The following is a 25,410-nucleotide window of genomic DNA, read 5'->3' on the forward strand; positions in this document are numbered from 1 at the left end:
ACTCCTGAGAGACGCCTGGGTCCAGAATCGCCATCTCTTCATACCACACCACCCACTGGCTTTTTGGGGTGGGGGCCCTCATCTCCAGTGCTCGTCCTTCAGACATATGGGGGGAGGTGACCGGGCTGGCACCCACCAGTAGGTCAATTAAGGCCTCTTTACTCAGTCCCTGGTAATTCAGGCCCAGGTCTCTGGTTCTCTCCTGTAAACTGGATACAGTCCAATTTCTGTACTCACTCTGTGGGTGGTTCTCCATTAGGTTACGCTCTGTTGAACCCGCTGCTTGCCACCAGTTGTCACAGGGTCCTATTCCGGTACCACACAATCAACAGAGCGAGACATGAGTGAAAAGATCGAAGAACCTTTATTTATGCAAAAATACAAAAGGTCCATTTATACGATCCACCACACTGAGGATAAAATGTTCCAGAACACGAATCCAGTTCAGTAACAGGATAAAAGTCCAACAATCCAGCACAGAGGATAACAGTCCATATTCCCTTCTTTCTTTCTCTTAAGTGCTGTCTTCACCTCATGGGTCCACACAGGATCTGAATTCCCCCCAGCTCCTGTCCTCTCCTTATGTCCAGGAGTAGTCAGACAGGTTGGGGTGGTTTTCAGGCCTCCCACACCTGACAAAGGTGCCTAGTGGATTAAGGCACTACAGGGGGTCATTGTTTCAACAAGCTAGTTCAATATGTCATTAGCATATTAGCAAACAGGTTTATTCACTGACCCTGTGGAGAGATAACAGTACAGGAATGTGGGGGCTGATATCAGATGGCAAATAACAGCAATTCATCAATTGGCAAATAACTCATACTACAAGAGAACACCATGATAATCAGTAAAATATAAATATACACAAAATGATACCCACATAACATATCACACCATCACAGTGGTCATCAGTTGGGTAACCAACTTTTTTTCCACTAGTTAGGCGATGCATAGAAGTATATAAGGTATTTTTTGGCATATCCAGGGGGAGTGAGGGCTTAGATACATACCGATGGACTACAGTAATACAGCAGTTAAAGGTGCTGGCTTTAGATCATTTTAATATATAGTAGTATCATGGAAGACATGATACAGTAGTACTGAGCAGCGCAGCTGTGAATCCAGCCCTAGAAAGGGAAGAAACCCCTACTAGAAAGCAGCAGCATGATCTATCGCTGTCCTATGTCTTGCTCACTCTTCCTACCCTCTCTATAGACTTGTGATGTGATAGATAAGTGACATGCCAATCCATCTTATGAACAAAATTGATTTCTACCAGTTTTTCAGAGTAAATAATGAAACTAAGAGGAGAGAGAAGCAGATTTCTCTGATATATCGCACAGTTTCCTATATTTGCTTGCATTATTAAGTTATGCAAAACTTCTTGAAATCACAGAAAACATTTAAAGACAATGCTTTAAGTAAATATCTGATGTCCTGCACACTTTTGAATCACTTATATGTATTGGAAAACGTTTACAGCGACTTTAGGAATATGTTTTTCAGCCCAAACTTGTTTAAAGGTTTGTAGCAGGAATACATTGATAAATTGTCACTGAAAGCTGCAAATCCATTCCATATATTTCCTTCACATGTAACATACTAAATCTTTGGCTCCTGGCAGCTGCAAGTAGGAGAGTACCCAGCATACTGATTTATACGACCACTAGAGGGAGCTCATTGTATATTAATTTAGACAGCCACCACTAGGAGGAGCTCATTACACACAGATTTATACAGTCACCACTAGAGGGAGCTCCCTACATACAGATTTATACAGTCACCACTAGGGGGAGCTCACTACATACAGATTTATACAGTCACCACTAGGGGGAGCTCACTACACACAGATTTATACAGTCACCACTAGGAGGAGCTCAGTACATACAGATTTATACAGTCACCACTAGAGGGAGCTCACTACATACAGATTTATACAGCCACCACTAGGGGGAGCTCACTGCATACAGATTTATACAGCCATCACTAGGGGGAGCTCACTGCATACAGATTTATACAGTCACCACTAGGGGGAGCTCACTACATACAGATTTATACAGTCACCACTAGGGGGAGCTCACTACACACAGATTTATACAGTCACCACTAGGAGGAGCTCAGTACATACAGATTTATACAGTCACCACTAGAGGGAGCTCACTACATACAGATTTATACAGCCACCACTAGGGGGAGCTCACTGCATACAGATTTATACAGCCATCACTAGGGGGAGCTCACTGCATACAGATTTATACAGTCACCACTAGGGGGAGCTCACTACATACAGATTTGCAGTCACCACTAGGGGCCGCTCACTACAATCTTATTATACAGCTGACATGAGGAAGCACATGTCCATTCATACAGTCACTGTTCCTTGTACCGCTGAGATCCGGCACATCATCTTTTCTTGTTTTGTGGTCAGGTCTTATCGTCGCCTCCTGAGCAGAGTCCAGGGTCTAAGTGACAAGTCTATAAAAATAATCCCGCTTGGCCAAACATTTACTTTTCCATAACTAGAACACAGCAGGTAAAGAGGCTTCAGACGATGGGTCCGTGAGATGATTTATCTGCGGCAGGCACCATGTCTTATTTATATCCACTCTCACAGAGGATGATGCATTGGATTCGCCAGGTCCAGAAAACCCAGCATCTCTGTGCGGCGGAAGAGTGAAATATGAGAGGATCAAACAGGAGAGGAGACGCAAGGTCATGGCACAGGTGGATCACGTCCTGCTCATCTCCTGCACTAAATAAGTCAATTAAAGGGACACTAGACCTGCAGGCTGCAGTGCAGGTGGATATAAGTTATTGTTCTCTGTTACCAGCCCTTCCAGACTGGGAAACCACTGACTTTAGGGCTGTTCAATAGGATGAATGATGGTTTCCATGACCTGCTGGGACGCCATGACAACTTTTTATGCACATCTCCAATTTGTAATATAACCTAAGGACCATGGATTAGGTATTATTAAAGGGGCTGTCCACACGTGGTAAACACGGCTGAATCTCTCTTTCTAAAACATCACTACACTGGTTACATGGGATATTGCAGCCTCTTCAATTCAACACAGATGAGCTGCAGTACCAGACATGACCTAGAGACAGTGGTGGCGCTGTTTTTTTTAATGACTCCAGTATTTTTTCCGTAATCATGGGCAATTGCAGATTTCTGTACAATTGATCTAATTTCAATCATTGTTTGCAGTCATGATCACAGATGTCAGAACTACAAATTACACCACGTAAATTTAAGCAACATCAAGGTGTCGCCACATAACAAGCGTGTCATTTGCATTTTGTAAAACCAGTAACAAAGAAAAATCCATAGCAAAAAAAGTCTTAGGCTACGTTCCCATGATGAACTTTTGGTGAGTTTTTCTTACGCTGCGTATTTTCTATAATGTGACCTATTTTACTGAATGGGGGCAGAAAATGTGCAACTTTGAAAACTCACCGAAAGTTCATGGTGGGAACGTGGCCTTAGGTTCTATGCATGTGGCGTCTATTGTCCTGAAGTGTCTTTTTCTAACGTCTTTTAAATCCTTTTTTCCTGTTGTTTTTAAAACAGTTTTTTTTTTACATTTTAATATGAACCATTGAGCGGCATCCAAGCAGAATCATCTCGAAGAATAGTCAGGTCACTTCTTTTAGCCCGTTCTCGGCTTTTGAGGCATGAAACGGTTAAAAGAAGCTGAACATGATCAACATAATGAACAACTTGAGGTGCTCGTCTCTTTAGCGCTTGTTCACACAAGCCTGACAGACGCCGTGTACACACAGTCTAGTGCATATATTGAGTATTTACAGTAGGTTTTTCTACACCAAAACCTAAAGCATTGGCTGGAAAAACGCAGCGCAAAATACACGTGTGTTTTTCTCCATTTGTTTGAATGGGTGAAAAATGCAAAAACATTGAAAGAATTGACGCTCTGCAGATTTGAAAAAAACAAAACAAACCAAAACATTAATGGTTAAAATCCGGAGGGAAAAAATAAGCAGCATGTGAAACTTCTCCCGGAGCTAGCGGTGATCTTATTGAGGTCACCACAGTTCATCCACCTGGCTCACAGTGAATGCAGCTTCAGTGACCAGCGGTAACCTCTATGATGTCACCATTCGTCACTCATTGTGTCCTTGTTTTCAGCCTGGACAGTCGCACCATGGCAGTATTGAGTTTGTAAACCAGATGTCGCAAAGATGACCTTGTATCAATTCCTTTACGCTTCACAGTGGCTCAGTGCTTAGCATTGCAGCGCTGGAGTCCTGGGTTCAAATCCCACCAAGGACAACATGTGCAAGGAGTTTGCATGTTCTCCCCGTGTTTGTGTGGGTTTCCTCCAAAGACAAACTGGGAATTGACATTGTGAGCCCCAATGGAGACAGCGATGATGATGCCTGTAAAGAGCTGCACAATGTGATAGATAAAAAATTGTGGCAGCATCTCTCTTTGCTAAAAACAATACGTGCCCGACCTCGCTGAGAGTTTTCCTCTTATCAGCTGCACAACTCTATAAATGTAATTTAGAGTCCATGTGACATCCAGGAGGTTCTGGCCGCCTCTGCGCTTTCTCCTTGGTCCTCACCGTCATTCTCTGTCCCCCCCGGCCAGGCACAGCACAGTGTTCTTAGTTTTGCTACAGTTCTCATTAATACAGAACATGGCAGTAGCATTTATTCTCTTCGTTACAATTCCATATCATTAGTCAGAGCCACTATTTGCTGTCAGTGAATGAGGAATCAGTAATCCTGTACACAGCGAGTCCTGCAGAAGATGGAGCAATTGTATCCAGTCTATACAATGCCCTGCGACTGCAGACTGATACAATGTAGCAAACTACCAGAGAGAGAGAGATATTTATGCATCTGCTGCTGAAGTGGATAGCTCAGATACAATTGTATCCACTTCTCAGCTGATAGTAAGAATAAGTATGAATGGAAACAAGCGCGTCCTCATTCACTGACAGTAAACCTGGATTTCCAATGTGGGGAAGATTATAAAATATAAGATTATAAAATATATAAACTATAAAAAGTCGTAGAATTGGATCTTCCTCTTTAAAATATAATTTGCCCAATTATATCCTTTTAAACAGCATCACTACACAGATTATTTCAGCAAACGACTTATAACAAATTGTTTTCTCTGAGTATTAAAACAAAATAATTTTAAATAAATAAATATCATGGAAAGAAAGTGACAGACTGCTTGGTGAACAATAATCAGGGGTTAATTACCTTTTGTGCAGTTTTTCATAGTGAAGGAATCTAGAGCAGCGACGCTCGGGCCCCTTTCATCCATGTAATCCAGAGATATCCGGAAGGGTTTCATTCTGTATCCAACGGGTCCTCCAATAGTCGCCCATCTGTGTTCAGTAGAAATTAGAAAAAGAGACAAGAGGGAGAGGCTGATGAGAACGCAGGCGGTTGTTCTCCACGTCGGACGTGGCCCACATGGCCACCGAGCCACCATGATGGCGGGTCAGCAGCATGATAAGCATTGGGCAACGTCCTTCTAAGTTTGGGAACTTTGTGAATGAGTTTCCCTGTAGCAAAACCAGCAGCAATTACCCCCCTAATCTCATCAGGTCCCTACCAGCAGAATGCATGCTGGCCCTTTAATTCCTGAACACAGGGGCTATTCTTCCCACTACATATATGTCCTGATGATGCAAAGAGTCACAGAGAACCCCGGCCCCAGGGACACAAGCAAAGTCTGTAATGTACAATTATTAAATAGAGGATGTGTTCAGTGGTTAAATCACAAGTCTGTGTGCAACGTCCATCCATCCCCTGACAGTCTGAGAGCTGAGAACGATAATTAGGTTAAAGGAAAGAACGAAGACAGACTCACATTATTCACCAGACACAATACAATGTAATCAGTATTATAGGAGGTATATTCCTGTACATAGGAGCAGTATTATAGTAGTTATTTTCTTGTACATAGGAGCAGTATTATAGTAGTTATATTCTTGTACATAGGAGCAGTATTATAGTAGTTATATTCTTGTACATAGGGGCAGTATTATAGTAGTTATATTCTTGTACATAGGGGGCAGTATTATAGTAGTTATATTCTTGTACATAGGGACAGTATTATAGTAGTTATATTCTTGTACATAGGAGCAGTATTATAGTAGTTATATTCTTGTACATAGGGGGCAGTATTATAGTAGTTATATTCCTGTATATAGGGGCAGTATTACAGTAGTTATATTCTTGTACATAGGGCAGTATTATAGTAGTTATATTCTTGTACATAGGAGCAGTATTATAGTAGTTATATTCTTGTACATAGGAGCAGTATTATAGTAGTTATATTCTTGTACATAGGAGCAGTATTATAGTAGTTATATTCTTGTACATAGGGGGCAGTATTATAGTAGTTATATTCCTGTATATAGGGGCAGTATTACAGTAGTTATATTCTTGTACATAGGGCAGTATTATAGTAGTTATATTCTTGTACATAGGAGCAGTATTATAGTAGTTATATTCTTGTACATAGGAGCAGTATTATAGTAGTTATATTCTTGTACATAGGGGGCAATATTATAGTAGTTATATTCCTGTATATAGGGGCAGTATTATAGTAGTTATATTCTTGTACATAGGAGCAGTATTATAGTAGTTATGTTCTTGTACATAGGAGCAGTATTATAGTAGTTATATTCTTGTACATAGAGGCAGTATTATAGTAGTTATGTTCTTGTACATAGGGGCAGTATTATAGTAGTTATATTCTTGTACATAGGAGCAGTATTATAGTAGTTATATTCTTCTACATAGGAGCAGTATTATAGTAGTTATGTTCTTGTACATAGGAGCAGTATTATAGTAGTTATAGTCTTGTACATAGAAGCAGTATTATAGTAGTTATATTCCTGTACATAGGGAGCAGTATTATAGTAGTTATATTCTTGTACATAGAAGCAGTAATATAGTAGTTATATTCTTGTACATAGGAGCAGTATTATAGTAGTTATATTCTTCTACATAGGAGCAGTATTATAGTAGTTATGTTCTTGTACATAGGAGCAGTATTATAGTAGTTATAGTCTTGTACATAGAAGCAGTATTATAGTAGTTATATTCTTGTACATAGGGGCAGTATTATAGTAGTTATGTTCTTGTACATAGGGGCAGTATTATAGTAGTTATATTCTTGTACATAGGAGCAGTATTATAGTAGTTATATTCTTCTACATAGGAGCAGTATTATAGTAGTTATGTTCTTGTACATAGGAGCAGTATTATAGTAGTTATAGTCTTGTACATAGAAGCAGTATTATAGTAGTTATATTCTTGTACATAGGGGCAGTATTATAGTAGTTATGTTCTTGTACATAGGGGCAGTATTATAGTAGTTATATTCTTGTACATAGGAGCAGTATTATAGTAGTTATATTCTTCTACATAGGAGCAGTATTATAGTAGTTATGTTCTTGTACATAGGAGCAGTATTATAGTAGTTATAGTCTTGTACATAGAAGCAGTATTATAGTAGTTATATTCCTGTACATAGGGAGCAGTATTATAGTAGTTATATTCTTGTACATAGAAGCAGTAATATAGTAGTTATATTCTTGTACATAGGAGCAGTATTATAGTAGTTATATCCTTGTACATAGGAGCAGTATTATAGTAGTTATATTCTTGTACATAGGAGCAGTATTATAGTAGTTATATTCTTGTACATAGGGAGCAGTATTATAGTAGTTATATTCTTGTACATAGGAGTAGTATTATAGTAGTTATATTCTTGTACATAGGAGCAGAATTATAGTAGTTATATTTTTGTACATAGGGGCGGTATTATAGTAGTTATATTCTTGTACATAGGAGCAGTATTATAGGAGGTATATTCTTGTACATAGGAGCAGTATTATAGTAGTTATATTCTTGTACATAGGGGCAGTATTATAGTAGTTATATTCTTGTACATAGGAGCAGTATTATAGGAGGTATATTCTTGTACATAGGAGCAGTATTATAGTAGTTATATTCTTGTACATAGGAGCAGTATTATAGGAGGTATATTCCTGTACATAGGAGCAGTATTATAGTAGTTATATTCTTGTACATAGAAGCAGTATTATAGTAGTTATATTCTTGTACATAGAAGCAGTATTATAGTAGTTATATTCTTGTACATAGAGGGCAGTATTATAGTAGATATATTCTTGTACATAGGGGCAGTATTATAGTAGTTATATTCTTGTACATAGGTGCAGTATTATAGTAGTTATCTTCCTGTAGATATGGGGCAGTATTATAGTAGTTATATTCTTGTACATAGGAGCAGTATTATAGTAGTTATATTCTTGTACATAGGAGCAGTATTATAGTAGTTATATTCTTCTACATAGGAGCAGTATTATAGTAGTTATGTTCTTGTACATAGGAGCAGTATTATAGTAGTTATAGTCTTGTACATAGAAGCAGTATTATAGTAGTTATATTCCTGTACATAGAAGCAGTAATATAGTAGTTATATTCTTGTACATAGGAGCAGTATTATAGTAGTTATATCTTTGTACATAGGAGCAGTATTATAGTAGTTATATTCTTGTACATAGGAGCAGTATTATAGTAGTTATATTCTTGTACATAGGAGCAGTATTATAGTAGTTATATTCTTGTACATAGGGGCAGTATTATAGTAGTTATATTCTTGTACATAGGAGCAGTATTATAGGAGGTATATTCCTGTACATAGGAGCAGTATTATAGTAGTTATAGTCTTGTACATAGAAGCAGTATTATAGTAGTTATAATCCTGTACATAGGGAGCAGTATTATAGTAGTTATATTCTTGTACATAGGAGCAGTATTATAGTAGTTATATTCTTGTACATAGGGGCAGTATTATAGTAGTTATATTCTTGTACATAGGGAGCAGTATTATAGTAGTTATATTCTTGTACATAGGGGCAGTATTATAGTAGTTATATTCTTGTACATAGGAGCAGTATTATAGGAGGTATATTCTTGTACATAGGAGCAGTATTATAGTAGTTATAGTCTTGTACATAGGGGCAGTATTATAGTAGTTATATTCTTGTACATAGGAGCAGTATTATAGGAGGTATATTCCTGTACATAGGAGCAGTATTATAGTGGTTATATTCTTGTACATAGAAGCAGTATTATAGTAGTTATATTCTTGTACATAGAAGCAGTATTATAGTAGTTATATTCTTGTACATAGGGGCAGTATTATAGTAGTTATATTCTTGTACATAGGAGCAGTATTATAGGAGGTATATTCCTGTACATAGGAGCAGTATTATAGTAGTTATATTCTTGTACATAGGGGCAGTATTATAGTAGTTATATTCTTGTACATAGGAGCAGTATTATAGTAGTTATATTCTTGTACATAGGAGCAGTATTATAGTAGTTATCTTCCTGTAGATATGGGGCAGTATTATAGTAGTTATATTCTTGTACATAGGAGCAGTATTATAGTAGTTATATTCTTGTACATAGGAGCAGTATTATAGTAGTTATCTTCCTGTAGATATGGGGCAGTATTATAGTAGTTATATCCCTGTGTGAGGGGCAGTAGTATGGTAGATATAGTCCTGTTCAGGTGAAGTTTCCTCCGTTATTTTGCAGCTTCGCGTATAAATCCTGTGTAACACTGTTACTCTATTCCTCTCGTTAAGTGGTTACTTGTTCATTATAATTTTCTATTGGTTTTCCTGCCTTGTGCCCTGAGCCTCATAAATAATTGTTATTTTAAAAGGTTTTGTTTGTATGGAGATAGCTCAAATCAGCGCACTCTCCGGGATTACTTTTACAAGTCGCTGACTCTGCACTTTAATGCAAAAGAAAAAAAAAGTTAAAATACATATAATAGGTCAGAATGTAACAAGATGGCGACCAGATATAAATTCTGAAGGATGCCATTGAAACTAATGATACTTATGGAGGGGAAATAAACTGCACATTAATCTGATGACTCTTCTTGCTGCAGACTTTAGGGCGACCTTCATGTGGACATCACTTCACACCGGCTTGTGATTGGTAGAAAATAATTTTATAGTGAAATTATTATTATTATTATATTTAACCTATTTAAAAGCGTATTTTAATATAAGTGCAACATAATGATTTAGTAGAATTACATTTATTAATTCCTGTGATCTATAATATAAATAATACTTTCTGTATGTTTTACTCTAATGCAATAAATAAACTCCAGTTGTGGTCTCACTATCTGTAGCTAATTGTCCTACACTGATTTTTGTTCTATTTTTTCTTCCTTCCTTCATGGTTTAAACTGCAGCTCTGATCTATTAGGGCACAAATATGATCACTGACATCAGCTTAGCAGCAATTTGTGAACTCATTTTGAAACCTGGAAGTTTTTTTGCCTTTGGGTTAACACAGATTTGTAGTTCATGTCATCATCCTGCATCCTTTTTGCCTGTAATACCCTCTATGACCACATGGTGTGCACACAGCACTGATCTCACCAATCACTTGCTCTCTAGCTCCACCTAGTGGTAGGTATACTCACTGCAGTCATATACATTTTATGTTCCTTGTAGTTTCAGTTGAATATAATAGTGAAAAATCCTACATCTTTTTGACAGAATAATGTACAATAAGAGTGTGTTACACAGGCGGGCAGAAGGGATATTAATGTGATCTTCCTATATATGAGATGCACTTTGATTCCTAAGAAAAACTTCCTTCTGAGTATTGATACCATGACTGCATTTACGATTTGTGCTCTGCTTATGATTGGCCGATATAGTGACTTATACATCATTAATAACCCAGATAAAAGTCACAAAATATTATTGTCTTTTAATGGTCACTGTCGTTTTAACAAACTTTGCATAAATCTATGTAACAAACAAATATATCTGCCACTTCTTCGCTTCCCAAGGCCTCCTACCCTCAGCATTCACATTGAAAAATTGGCTAAAATTCCTTTTGCTCCAGACATTATGGTCTGCCAGCACAGTGAGGGATAAGAATACAGCTGCCTATTGAAATCTACGGAAAGGGTAAGAGGAGAAAGCGAAAGAGGAGATAAGAGATACTGTTTCAGTTTTGCTGCTTTCGAAGTATTTTAGCTCACCGAAAGTGCTGGATTCACAGCTACCCTGCTTCGTACTGCTGAATAATGTCCATCAAACTGCTTTCTAATATGTTTTTTATGTCACCAATGTTGGATTCATATTGAATTCAAATTTACGCTACTCAGTACCACTGTATCATGTCTCTATGTTGCTGCTTTCTAGCAACAGTTTTAACTCACCCTAATGTTGGATTCACAGCTACACTGCTCAATACTGCTTTACATGTGCTGCTCCTTTCTAGTAAGAGGTTTATCTTACACCAGAGCAGGATTCACAGCTCCACAGCTCAGTGTTTAATATCCTCCATTATGCTGCTACTTCTGTTCATACATTACGTACAGACAAGAGAGCTGAAATCCCTAATATCTGTGTGTGTGCTGTGTATGTGAGACATTATTGCAGCTCCTCTCCACCCACCAGCTCAGAAACAATTGAAAATAAAAGAAAGGGCCTGCAGGGAAGAAAACTGCAGGATAGAAGTGATATAATGACCAGAAATTGCGTTATTCTTCATGTACACACAGGACAGATTATTTTGAAAAGTCAGAACCATTTGCTGGGACTTATGGTGCTTTTATACCTGATAACCATGGCTGCTAATGACCTTTGATCGTCCTGCTCATATAAAATATTGTGATAATGGTAATTTTCTTGAAGTAAGTAACAAGTATCACGTCTTCTCCTTCATAAAGCCAGCAGCTTCTTCTTGTTCTGGTGCTGAGAACTGCCCTCTTTCTTGGGTTTCAGCATTTCTACCGATCCGCAGCCCCTGACCTGTGATCTGTGCCTCCTGCTCTTCTGCTTTGGATCTGACGTTGTTGCAGTGTCCAGCAGGCTATTCACCTGTATCACTATCTCTGCTTGCTGTCAGCCAATAACAATTGCTCTTTGCATTTAGATCCATAGTCCTGTCCACACATCTGAGCAGGGGCCTATTTACAGGCAGACGTTTCCTATGGATAATGGGCTAGTCTCATCACTAGGGTGCAGCTTTATGAGTTGAGGGTCCAGCTTCTAAGACCCCACTATCCTGCGGTTGCTGTACCGATATAGAGCTGCACTTCCTTCTACGTTTTTCTTCCAGCGGTGTACTTAAGCCCCACTGCGCAGGGAACGGCAACATCGCTCCATTCCAGTGATCGGGACTGGCAGCAGCCCCCGCCAGGCCAAGTAGTCGAGAAGGCGCAGTGCGGGAAAAAGTTCGAAGAGAATGCAGCTACGTATTTGTCCTGCAGCCCTTTCATTTTCAAGATTTTTGGGGTCCACCAAGGGACCCTTTTCTAAGGGTTGGGTCACCCTTTACATTGATGCATGCCTGGATGAGGAGTAGGAAGGGCGTCATGCAATAGCAAGGACATAGGACGCTCTTTTTCACTTGTTCCCCACTATCTACCGCACCTCACCCCCCAACCCCTCCATCATCCTCCTCCTCGCTTGTAGCCATCACATAATCATCCGATAACAAACATCGGAATCTGCTTGTTTATTACTCAGTGACCCAAGTAAATGAATTGCAAAACTCATTATCGGAGGCCCAGCTGTCCACTGCTCCAGGGCTCCGCTCCTGCCAAAGCTTTAATATTTTTCTAATTGATGTGTAATTAACCAATTAAGTGCACTGGGTAGTATCCACAGTGGCCATATTGTGGGTGTAATGACTACAAAGTATTAATATGTGCCGGTGCCAGTGCGGGAGTGACGCCTTCATTATGTATTCTGTGAAAGTTCTCACTCAGGATGGAAGGACCAGAAGTGGTCGGGGACAATTATCAGATAACTCCGGACTCCTAAGGAGATTCATATTTATGTGCTGGAATTAAAGAGAGACTCTAGAAACAAACTGGACTTGTCTGCTACTTATTGGGGAGAAATTACTCCTTTTAATAAATTTGAGCTTTTCCCTATGTCACAGGGTCCTACTCCGGTATCACACAATCAACAGAGCGAGAGATGAGTGAAAAGATCCAAGAATCTTTATTTAGACAAAAACACGAAAGGTCCAGATATACGATCCACCACACAAAGGATAAAAAATAGTCCAGAACACAAATGCAGTTCAGTAACATGATAAAAGTCCAACAATCCAGCACAGAGGATAAAATATGGTCCATACGCTTCCCCTTCTCTCTGACGTGCTGTGTTCACTTCATAGTTCCAAACAAGACTGATCTGTGTCTCACCTTCCTGATATTTTAAGTCTCCCTCCTCATTCACAGGTCAGGAGGGGGAAGGTAGCAGGGGCTCATTGTCTCAACAAGCTAGGTCAACATGTCATTAGCATATTAGCAAACAACATTATTCACTGACCCTGTGGAGAGATAATGGTACAGGAATGTCAGGAGAATATCAGATGGCAAATAACAACTCAACACCATGAAAACAAGCAAAACAGAAATATACACAAAATGATACCCACATAGCATATCACACCATCACACCCTAGAAGGACGCACATTAATGGGCTACACGTACAGAAGAGGAAGTTAGCAACACTCATGCTCTGCAACTTGCCATTCACTAATTTTCAGCATTCCTCTTCATCATAATTCTGCCAGCACTATAGGTGCTGATTAGTGATCAACGAATATACTCGTTGCTCGGGTTTTCCCGAGCACGCTTGGGTGATCTCTGAGTATTTGTTAGTGTTCGGAGATTTAGTTTTCATCGCGGCAGCTGAATGATTTGCAACTACTAGCCAGCTTGATTACATGTGGGGGTTCCCTAGCAACCAGGCAACCCCCACATGTACTCAGCCTGGCTAGTAGCTGTAAATCATTCAGCAGAGGCGATGAAAACTAAATCTCCGAACACTAACAAATACTCGGAGATCACCCGAGTGAGCAACGAGTATACTCGCTCATCACTAATTATAAACTCTTCCAGATCTCCCCTCATGGCAGTCAGTATAGTGAAGGAAGAATATAGCAAAGCTGATTGTCATTACAAACACTTCCATATCTCCCCTCATAGCAGTCAGTGTGGGAGGAGGGAGAATATAGTAAAGCTGAGTGTCATTACAAACACTTCCATATCTCCCCTCATAGCAGTCAGTGTGGGAGGAGGGAGAATATAGTAAAGCTGATTGTCATTACAAACACTTCCATATCTCCCCTCATGGCAGTCTGTGTGGGAGGAGGGAGAATACAGTAAAGCTGAGTTTCATTACAAACACTTCCAGATCTCTCCTCATGGCAGTCTGTGGGGGGAGGTAGACTATAGCAAAGCTGAGTGTCATTACAAACACTTTCATATCTCCCCTCATGGCAGTTAGTGTGGGAGGAGGGAGAATATAGTAAATCTGAGTGTCATTACAAACACTTCCATATCTCCCCTCATGGCAGTCTGTGTGGGGGAGTAAGAATATAGCAAAGCTGAGTGTCATTACAAACACTTCCAGATTTCTCCTCATGGTAGTCTGTGCGGGGGAGGGAGACTGTAGCAAAGCTGAGTGTCATTACAAACACTTCCATATCTCCCCTCATGGCAGTCAGTGTGGGAGGAGGGAGACTATAGCAAAGCTGAGTGTCATTACAAACACTTCCATATCTCCCCTCATGGCAGTCAGTGTGGGAGGAGGGAGAATATTGTAAATCTGAGTGTCATTTCAAACACTTCCATATCTCCCCTCATGGCAGTCTGTGTGGGGGAGTAAGAATATAGTAAAGCTGAGTGTCATTACAAACACTTCCAGATCTCCCCTCATGGCAGTCATTGTAAGGAAGGAAGAATATAGCAAAGATGAGTGTCGTTACAAACACTTCCATATATCTCCTCATGACAGTCAATGAAGGGGGAGTGTGAGAATATAGCAAAGCTAAGTGTAATTACAAACAGGTCTGTAACTGTAGCTCTCCCCTACACTGATACTGTCCTGAATGGAGATCCGGAAGTATTTGTAATCACACTCTGCTCTATACTACACAGCAGCGGCACAGATCCGGGCTCAGAGAAAGGTGTGGACTTTTTATTCCTGCATGGCATGGCCTGCTTATGATTGGTTACTGTAATGCAGGGGAAAAAGCAAAGAATCTCTGGTAATGCCGCTTCAACTTATTATAAACTATAACTTAAACTTTCCAAGCTAATATCTCCATAATATCTCTATAACGGAGAGAAAAAATAAAAATAAAAACTACATTTTACACAGTTCTGCATTGCAAAATCTTCAACAGATCTCCAAATTATTACAAGTTTTTGACAATAATAGTGTTTCATATGGGCCAAAATAACCCTTTGGGCCCCCTAAGCTCCAGGACCCGCACCTGTAATAGGTATGCCTCTGCTAACACTTGTGAAAAATTCTCTGTATAATTCATGGTTAAAAACTGCATCCAAACCCCGGGCATGGAAAATGTGCAACATGTGAACAAGACCTCAGTGGCTTATCTGTGCACAAACAACAAGCCCTATCCCCAGTGTCATCATTGCAAGAATAAGGTGTAGGTGGTAAAATACAGTTATCCTCCGTAAAAACAAAACGGCGGCAATGTAATCACCGTTACCTGGAGATTAATAAAACACAAACTGCAGAGGAAAACTTATCTGCTGAGCAAACTTTTCTCCCACACAAGAATGAAAGGGAATTGCTAATGTTTCCAATGATATAACTACATTTTTCTTGCCACTAGGGGCGCTAATCTACTACATGAGGGATTATATCCTGCTCATCTCATGATGAAGCATCAGAATGTGCAAACTATGGATGTTCTGAAAAGATGGATAATTGTGCGATACAGAGAGTTCAAAGTTTAGAAAACAATATTAAGGATACAAGAACTCTTTACTAAGAAACCATTATTGTTATGGTTCGGATATCCTAAAATCCTAGAATAGAAAAATTTACTTTGACATATTGTTCTGAGGTGGACAATAATAAGTAGATATATTCTTGTAAATATGTGGCAGTATTAGGCTCTGCTCACACTGGGCGTTTTTGCTGTGTTTTTTAATTCTACTTTTCAGCTACTTTTTACAGGACCAGCAAAGCTTATGAGATTTCAGAAATCTCATGCACACACATTGGTTTTTTGTCATCAGGATTTTGTGCTTTGCAGCTTTTTTTTTTTTTTTACATAGAGCAATATCACTTCTTTCAGTGTCTTTACAGCGTATTTGCAGCGTTTTTCACCATTGACTTAAATGGATGGTAAAAAAAGGCTGCAAAAATGCAGTTTGACTTTCATGCAGTGTATTTGCTGCGGAAAAGTGAAAGACAGCAGGATGTGACCTCACAGACAGCTCTGCTACATCTAGATGGCAGGCTGCATGGTTGCATGAAGCGACCATACAGCCTGTCATCCAGCGACACTGAGCAGCTGACCCGAACCCCATTCACTTGCATGGGGGCCCGAGTATACAGTGTTTGCCATGCTGTCATGTGCATGACAACGCCGCAAACACGGCTTCTGATTGGCAGAAGGGACCAAATGACCCTGATCAAAAGTTCACATACCCTGGTGATTTTGGCCTGATAACATGCACAGAAGTTGTCACAAATGGGTTTGAATGGCTACTAAAGGTAACATCCTCACCTGTGACCTGTTTGCTTGTAATCAGTGTGTGCATAGAAGCTGAGAGAGTTTCTGGGATCCAGACAGACTCTTGCATCTTTCATCCAGCCACTGATGTTTCTGGATTTTGAGTCATGGGAAAAGCAAAAGAATTGTCAACGGATCTACGGGAAAAGGTAGTTTAACTGTATTAGGGCTGTCCCACACGTCCAGATAATTCCGGTACCGGAATAAATCGGTACCGGAGTTATCCGTGTCCGTGTGCCTGGGAACTCACGGAGGCCATACCTGCGGCACACGTGTGCCGCCCGTATGGCGAGTGGGTACCACACGGAGCGTGTGGTACCCACTCTGCATGGTGCTGAAGCTGCGATTCATATCATCCCTGCAGCAACGTTTGCTGCAGGGAAAATATGAAGAATAGTGTTTAAAATAAAGATCCATGTGTCCGCCGCCCCCCCACCCCCTGTGCGCCCCCCCCGCTGGTCAGAAAATACTCACCCGGATCCCCCGTCGGCAGTCGCTCCTTCCTGGTCTGGCCGCGGCTTACTGTATGCGGTCACGTGGGGCCGCTCATTTACACTCATGAATAGGCGGCTCCGCCCCTATTGGAGGTGGAGCCACATATTCATGAGTGTAATCGGCCGCATACAGTAGGAGGCGCGGCCAGACCAGGAAGGAGCGACAGCCGACGGGGGACCCGGATAAGTATTTTCTGACCAGCGGGGGGGGCGCACAGGGGGTGGGGGGGCGGCGGACACATGGATCTTTATTTTAAACACTATCATTCATATTTTCTCTATAGCAAACGCTGCTACAGGGAACATATGAATGGCGGCTTCAGCACCATGTGGGGGGGGACAGCGCTTACTGTAGCGCTGTCTCCGGCACGCCACACGGACCCCAGACGGAGAATGTCCGTGTGAGGTGCGTGTTTTACACGGACCCATTGACTCTATTGGGTCCGTGTAATCCGTGCGCTCCCACGAACACTGACATGTCTCCGTGTTTGGCACACGGAGACACGGTCCGCACACGGTCCGCACAAAATCAATGACATCTGAACAGATGCATTGATTTTTATGGGTCTACGTGTGTCAGTGTCTCCGGTACGGGAGGAAACTGTCACCTCACGTACCGGAGCCACTGACGTGTGAAACCGGCCTAAAACAGGAAAGGGATACAAAAAGATGTCCAAGGAATTGATAATGCCAGTCATCAGCGTTCACACTGTGATTAAGAAATGGAAAATCAGGAGCTCTGTAAAAGCAAAACCAGGGTCAGGTAGACCAACAAAAATGTCATCCACAACTGCCAGGAAAATTGTTCGGGATGCAAAGAAAAACCCACAAACAACATCAGCTGAAATACAGGACACTCTGAAAACTAGCAGTTTGGCTGTTTCACGATGCACAATAAGGAGGCACTTAAAGAAAAATGGGCTGCATGGTCGAGTCACCAGAAGAAAACCATTACTGCGCAAATGCCACAAAGTATCTCACTACAATATGCAAAACAGCACAGAAACAAGCCTCAAAACTTATGGAACCAGGTCATTTGGAGTGATGAGACCAAAATTGAATTTTTTGGCCACAACCATAAACGTTACATTTGGAGAGAGGTCAACAAGACCTATGATGAAAGGAACACCATTCCTACTGTGAAGCACAGAGGTGGATCACTGATGATTTGGGGATGTGTGAGCTACAAAAGCACAGGAAACTTGGTCAAAGTTGAAGGAAAGATGAATGCAGCAAGTTATCAGCAAATACTGGAGGCAAAGCCCGGAAGCTGCACATAGGAAGGTATTTGAAAGTTCCAACATGACAATGATCCAAAACACAAGGCCAAATCGACCTGTCATTGAAGGTCCTGGAGTGGCCATCTCAGTCTCCTGACCTCAATATCATTGAGCCACTCTGGGGAGATCACAAGCGCGCAGTCCATGCTAGACAGCCCAGGAATTTACAGCAACTGGAGACTTGCCAAGAAGAGTGGGCAGCTTTACCATGTGAGAAAATAAAGAACCTCCTCCACAACTACCACAAAAGACTTCAAGCTGTCATTGATGTTAGAGGGGGCAATGCACGGTATTAAGAAATGGGGTATATGAATTTTTGATCAGGGTAATTTGGATGTTTTGGGTTGTCATTATAATTTAATAAGAGAAAACACAGTAGAGACAATAAATGGCTTCACCCAACCACTAACCATGAGGGGAGAAAAAAATTTGGTGTTATCATTCATATTCTCTGAAAAGTATTCTTGAACATAGGGGGTAGTATTATAGAAGTTAAATTCTTGTACATAGGGGGCAGTATTATAGTAGTTATATTCTTGTATATAGGGGCAGTATTATAGTAGTTATATTCTTGTACATAGGGGCAGTATTATAGTAGTTATATTCTTCTACATAGGATCAGTATTTTAGTGGTTATATTTTTGTACATAGGGGCACTATTATAGTAGTTATATTATTGTATATAAGGGCAGTATTATTGTAGTTATATTCTTGTATATAGGAGCAGTATTATAGTAGTTATATTCTTGTACATAGGGAGCAGTATTATAGTAGTTATATTCTTGGACATAGTGGGCAGTATTATAGTAGTTATATTCTTGTACATAGGAGCAGTATTATAGCAGTTATATTCTTGTACATAGTGGGCAGTATTATAGCAGTTATATTCTTGTACATAGTGGGCAGTATTATAGTAGTTATATTCTTGTACATAGTGGGCAGTATTATAGTAGTTATATTCTTGTACATAGGGAGCAGTATTATAGCAGTTATATTCTTGTACATAGTGGGCAGTATTATAGTAGTTATATTCTTGTACATAGGGGCAGTATTATAGTATATTCTTGTACATAGGGGGCAGTATTATAGTAGTTATATTTTGTACATTTGGGCAGTATTGCAGTAGTTATATTCTTGTACATAGTGGGCAGTAGTAAAGTAGTTATATTCTTGTACATAGGGGCAGTATTATAGTAGTTGTATTCGTCTACATAGGGGCAGTATTATAGTAGTTATATTCTTGTACATAGGGGGTAGTATTATAGTAGTTATATTCTTGTATATAGGGGCAGTATTATAGTAGTTGTATTCTTGTACATAGGGGCAGTATTATAGTAGTTATATTCTTGTACATAGGGGCAGTATTAGTAGTTATATTCTTGTACATAGGGGCAGTATTATAGTAGTTGTATTCGTCTACATAGGGGCAGTATTATAGTAGTTATATTCTTGTACATAGGGGGTAGTATTATAGTAGTTATATTCTTGTATATAGGGGCAGTATTATAGTAGTTGTATTCTTGTACATAGGGGCAGTATTATAGTAGTTATATTCTTGTACATAGGGGCAGTATTAGTAGTTATATTCTTGTACATAGGAGCAGTATTATAGTAGTTATATTGTTGTACATAGGGGCAGTATTATAGTAGTTATATTCTTGTACATAGGGGGCAGTATTATAGTAGTTATATTCTTGTATATAGGGCGGCAGTATTATAGTAGTTATATTCTTGTACATAGGAGCAGTATTATAGTAGTTATATTCTTGTACATAGGGGCAGTATTATAATAGTTATATTCTTGTACATAGCAGCAGTATTATAGTAGTTATATTCTTGTACATAGGAGCAGTATTATAATAATTATATTCTTGTACATAGGAGCAGTATTATAGTAGTTATATTCTTGTACATAGGAGCAGTATTATAGTAGTTATATTCTTGTACATAGGGGCAGTATTATAATAGTTATATTCTTGTACATAGCAGCAGTATTATAGTAGTTATATTCTTGTACATAGGAGCAGTATTATAATAATTATATTCTTGTACATAGGAGCAGTATTATAGTAGTTATATTCTTGTACATAGGAGCAGTATTATAGTAGTTATATTCTTGTACATAGGAGTAGTATTATAGTAGTTATATTCTTGTACATAGGAGCAGTATTATAGTAGTTATATTCTTGTACATAGGGCAGTATTATAGTATATTCTTGTACATAGGGGCAGTATTATAGTAGTTATATTCTTGTACATAGGAGTAGTATTATAGTAGTTATATTCTTGTACATAGGAGCAGTATTATAGTAGTTATATTCTTGTACATAGGGCAGTATTATAGTATATTCTTGTACATAGGAGCAGTATTATAGTAGTTGTATTCTTGTACATAGTGGGCAGTAGTAAAGTAGTTATAATACCATACTGCCCCTATTTTCATAAATAAAACAATCGATCATTTCACCAGTATATGTTATGACTTGTTGAGTCCTTTCATTTTTCAATACTTTTTTGTCCAAGAATTACATTACATACGGTATACACTATATATATATATATATATTTTTTTTTTTTTACCTTTTACCTTTTATGTTCTGATGATATAACACCTTTGAAGTTTTTGATATTAGGTTTTTCCCATCATATTATAGCAAAACTTCCAATAATTTTAGTCTTCTTATTCCGCATTTAGTAACTTTGGCAGAGAAGCCATATCTTAATATTTTTGAAATTTTACCCTTGTAAGAGATGAATAATTTACAGGCCTATTACGACTCGCAGTGTCCGCTGATCACTGATATAAACCATTTTCATCACCTTGACCAATAATGTACAAACACGCATTATGCATCCAGGTGGCCGCTGTTGCAGATGTCTTAAAAGAAAGATGGCTGCCTGGTTTTCAATTACAAGGCAATGAAGGGCTGCTAATATTTTTACTCTTAGTCATTGAATGAGTCTCCTGTGTGTGTCGCTCCTGCCACAAATAATTACTAGTACCTGCGCTTTAACATAATGAAGTCGCCTTCGACATGGAAGATTCTGGTCCTGATGGGGCTGTTAACACCCGTTAGATGAGTCATAATCTCCCTGGGAGGAATGAGATCATAGAAAAGGTAATGAAGATCAAATGTTATAATAACGATGCCTAAGAGTAATTAGAAGTCATCAGAAAATATGATATATCAATGTCATACAGGGCAGGATTAGTGCAGAAAGAGACCCAGAGTCTTAGATACACTTAGGGTACCGTCTCACAGTGGCACTTTGATCGCTACGACGGTACGATTCGTGACGTTCTAGCGATATCGTTACGATATCGCTGTGTCTGACACGCAGCAGCGATCAGGGACCCTGCTGAGAATCGTACGTCGTAGCAGATCGTTTGGAACTTTCTTTCGTCGCTGGATCTCCCGCTGTCATCGCTGGATCGGTGTGTGTGACAGCGATCCAGCGATGCGTTCGTTTGTAACCAGGGTAAACATCGGGTAACTAAGTGCAGGGCCGCGCTTAGTAACCCGATGTTTACCGTGGTTACCAGCGTAAAAGTAAAAAAAACCAAACAGTACATACTCACATTCCGGTGTCTGTCCCCCGGCGTTCTGCTTCTCTGCACTGTGAGCGCCGGCCGGCCGGAAAGCGAGCACAGCGGTGACGTCACCGCTGTGCTTTCCGGCTGGCGCAGACACAGTGAAGAGAAGCAGAACGCCGGGGGACAGACACCGGAATGTGAGTATGTACTGTTTGTTTTTTTACTTTTACGCTGGTAACCACGGTAAACATCGGGTTACTAAGCGCGGCCCTGCACTTAGTAACCCGATGTTTACCCTGGTTACCCGGGGACTTCGGCATCGTTGGTCGCTGGAGAGCGGTCTGTGTGACAGCTCCCCAGCGACCACACAACCACTTACCAACGATCACGGCCAGGTCGTATCGCTGGTCGTGATCGTTGGTAAATCGTTTAGTGTGACAGTACCCTTAGTGTCAGACTGAAGAACATTGGGCCGACCATAGGATTTTATTCTGAGGGCCCACCTTTCTCCCCCACTCAAACCCCCATATCAGCTTCAAGGTTTGTACTATGAACTCTTCTTCAGGAGAAGCCAGGGCCCACCGGAGGATTCTCCAGTTCTCTGGTGGGCCAGTCCTTCCCTGGATACACTGGACCTAACATTAAGATTGTGGGAGGAAGCAGCTTCCCTGATCATTGTAAAACGTTTGCTGCTTATTTGCACAATACTAGCTCTATCTAAATCTTTATTCAGTGAGCTCCCCCTAGTGGTGGCTGTATAAATCTGTATGTAGTGAGCTCCCCCTAGTGGTGGCTGTATAAATCTGTATGTAGTGAGCTCCCTCTAGTGGTGACTGTATAACTCTGTATTCAGTGAGCTCCCCCTAGTGGTGGCTGTATAACTCTGTATTCAGTGAGCTCCCCCTGGTGGTGGCTGTATAACTCTGTATTCAGTGAGCTCCCCTAGTGGTGGCTGTATAAATCTGTATATAGTGATCTCCCCCTAGTGGTGACTGTATAAATGTATTTGTAGTGAACTCTTTTATTATAAAAATACAAAACTTACAATCAATAAATAGCAAAAATCAAAACCCCAGCAAAAGCAACTGTCCGAGTCCAACATTACCACCCCCCAGTCCAAAGCAAAGTCCGAGTCCAGCATAACTGCCCCCAGTCAAAGCCACCCCGCAAAGGAAAACAAACTGCCGCCTTCTTTCTCAGAGAAGCTTCATCCATCTTTTCTTTCTTTCTTTATGTTGTTTTCTGTCCTTTACTCTTCTTTTCACTTTTTGATTCCTCCTCCCCAGGTTACCTCACCCAAGGAGAGAAGAAACATTTTATTAATACACACGCACATACACACTTCATACCAAACCTGACAAAGAAAACTCTGGTCCATCGCCCAAAAAGAAACATTATAGCCACCTGGCTTAAACACACCTAATTAAATCACACAAACTTTTTTTTTTTTTTTACTTATTTTATAATTTTTTTATTTCATTTTTTTTTTTTTTTTAATTTATATATTTTTTTTTATTATTATTTCATTTTTAATTTTTTTTCTTTTTTTTTTACACAGCAAACACAACTATAAACAACCTACCACCAAACCCACACAAAACAAAAATAAGCTCACCTAGTAACTCATAACCTCTTGCTTACAGGTGCATTAACCCTGAAAGCCACAGGATCATCACCGTACAATACAATGCTACATAACTCTATATACAACACTTACCCAGAGCCAGGATTGGTGCCTGTAAGCCCTATATCAATAATTCACTTCTGCAAAACAAAAATCTGATAGTGAAAAGCCCCAGCCCGCCACCGGGAAACCGGAGATGACAGGCTTCTACCCTAACAATCCTTACCCTACCAGCCGTCCCTACCTGTCTAGACATCTGCCCCTATTCATCTACCTACCTTTCCCTGTCTCTCCCTGCCTGACCCTACTACCCTACCTAATTCACCGCGTGCCTACCTAACTGTCCCTAGGCTGTCCCTATCCGGTCCCTAACTATCTACCTGTCCCTACTGAAGCTATCTACCTGTCCTTATCATTTACCTGCTTATCTAAGCCCTAGGTACATTAAATGAGAACCCTCTCCAGAGAAGAGAGGCCCTCGCTGCACCCAGCCTGTCATACTCCAGAGAGCGCACCTTCACCAGGCCACCCAGAATGTTCCTAACAACCTCGTCCCGGGGGGAGGATTTTCTGCTGAGTTGACACTAAGCACCGTGCGTTCCACGTGTAAAACCTGACGACTGAACTGACTAGAAATAAAGTGCCCCGATCTCGGCCACCCAGGGATCCGAATGCCCCATACGCCCACTCCGCATAGGAAAGGTGTGCCAGCCGAGGCCAGCCTATGGAAGCACCCACCCTGTTGTAGACCCCTGTATTAAAAGGACACTGAAGGAGGAAGTGCTCCATGCTTTCCAGCGTGTCGCAACACCCCTCACGGGGACAACCCCGATCATCGGAGTTCCTACACTTCAGGTTGTCCCTTACATACAGTTTCCCATGGAAGCAACGCCAAGCCAAGTCCCAAAACTTTAAGGGGACCCGTGTAGAATTCAATAACCTCAGCCCACCCTCCAGATCCCGACTTGGGCAATCTTTGAGCACCAGAGGCTTCTGGAAATGGGTCAACAGGACCCTCCTGTCAAGGAATTTCCTCGACATGGTCCTGATCTCCCACATTCCCAGACCCCACCGGCGGATCACCTTCAGAACCGGGGTAGCGTAAGCCGGGAGATGCCCGTGCGGTGTGCGCAGGTCCTTCACTTGCCCTCCTGTCTCCCATTCCTGGAAGAAGGGTCGAAGCCACCCATAACATCTGGAAAAACAGGCTGTAGACCCGTGTCCAGAGCGGCTCTGGCAACATGCAGACACTGCCCAGGTATATTAACAAGGGTAGCAAAAAACCCTTAACCAGGCTAACCCTTTCCCTCAGGGTCAAAGACCAACCCTTCCATTGGTCCACCTTCTGGGCGGCGATCTTAAGTCTGCCCTCCCAATTTTGCTGGGGGTAGTCCCCAGGGCCAAATTCGATGCCTAGGATTTTTGCCGATGCCTGGGGCTCTGGAAGAGTGTCCGGGAGACCAAAACTAGGGTCTCCCCCTCCCAGCCAGAGACTCTCACACTTTTCCTGATTAATTCTGGACCCAGAAGCCTCCGAGTAGCGATCAACCTCAGACATGACCCACTCCGCCTCCTCACCCGAGGACACGAAAAGGGAGACGTCATCGGCATACGCTACCACCCTCAGAGTGGCTTCCGGGGCCACCTGGTCCATCCTGACTCCCACCAACGGTCCACGCTCAATCCTCCTTAAAAGGGGATCTATCGCGAACACGTATAACAGCGGGCTCAATGGACAGCCCTGGCGGACCCCAGACCCAACCTCAAAAGGGCGGCCAGACCAACCATTCACGAGCGGGAAAGTCTCTGCCCCCGCGTACAAGATCTTTAGCCAA

The 25,410-nt window shown here is 40.9% G+C and overlaps 1 protein-coding gene across 2 annotated transcripts in view; it reads right to left on the reverse strand.

Moving 5' to 3' along the window:
* The window catches only part of ALK (ALK receptor tyrosine kinase), an 880,658-nt gene that overhangs the window by 294,008 nt on the left and 561,240 nt on the right, over nt 1–25,410 (reverse strand). For both annotated transcript variants that reach the window (XR_013220998.1, XM_077282112.1), the window contains exon 5: nt 5,242–5,369. Coding sequence is in view for 1 of the 2 variants with exons in the window: in XM_077282112.1 (XP_077138227.1) it covers nt 5,242–5,369 (128 nt within the window). In the remaining variant the exon portion in view is untranslated. The remainder of the gene's footprint in view (nt 1–5,241; nt 5,370–25,410) is intronic.

This window comes from Ranitomeya variabilis, chromosome 2 (genome assembly GCF_051348905.1).
Source record: "Ranitomeya variabilis isolate aRanVar5 chromosome 2, aRanVar5.hap1, whole genome shotgun sequence".
Lineage (NCBI taxonomy): Eukaryota > Metazoa > Chordata > Amphibia > Anura > Dendrobatidae > Ranitomeya > Ranitomeya variabilis.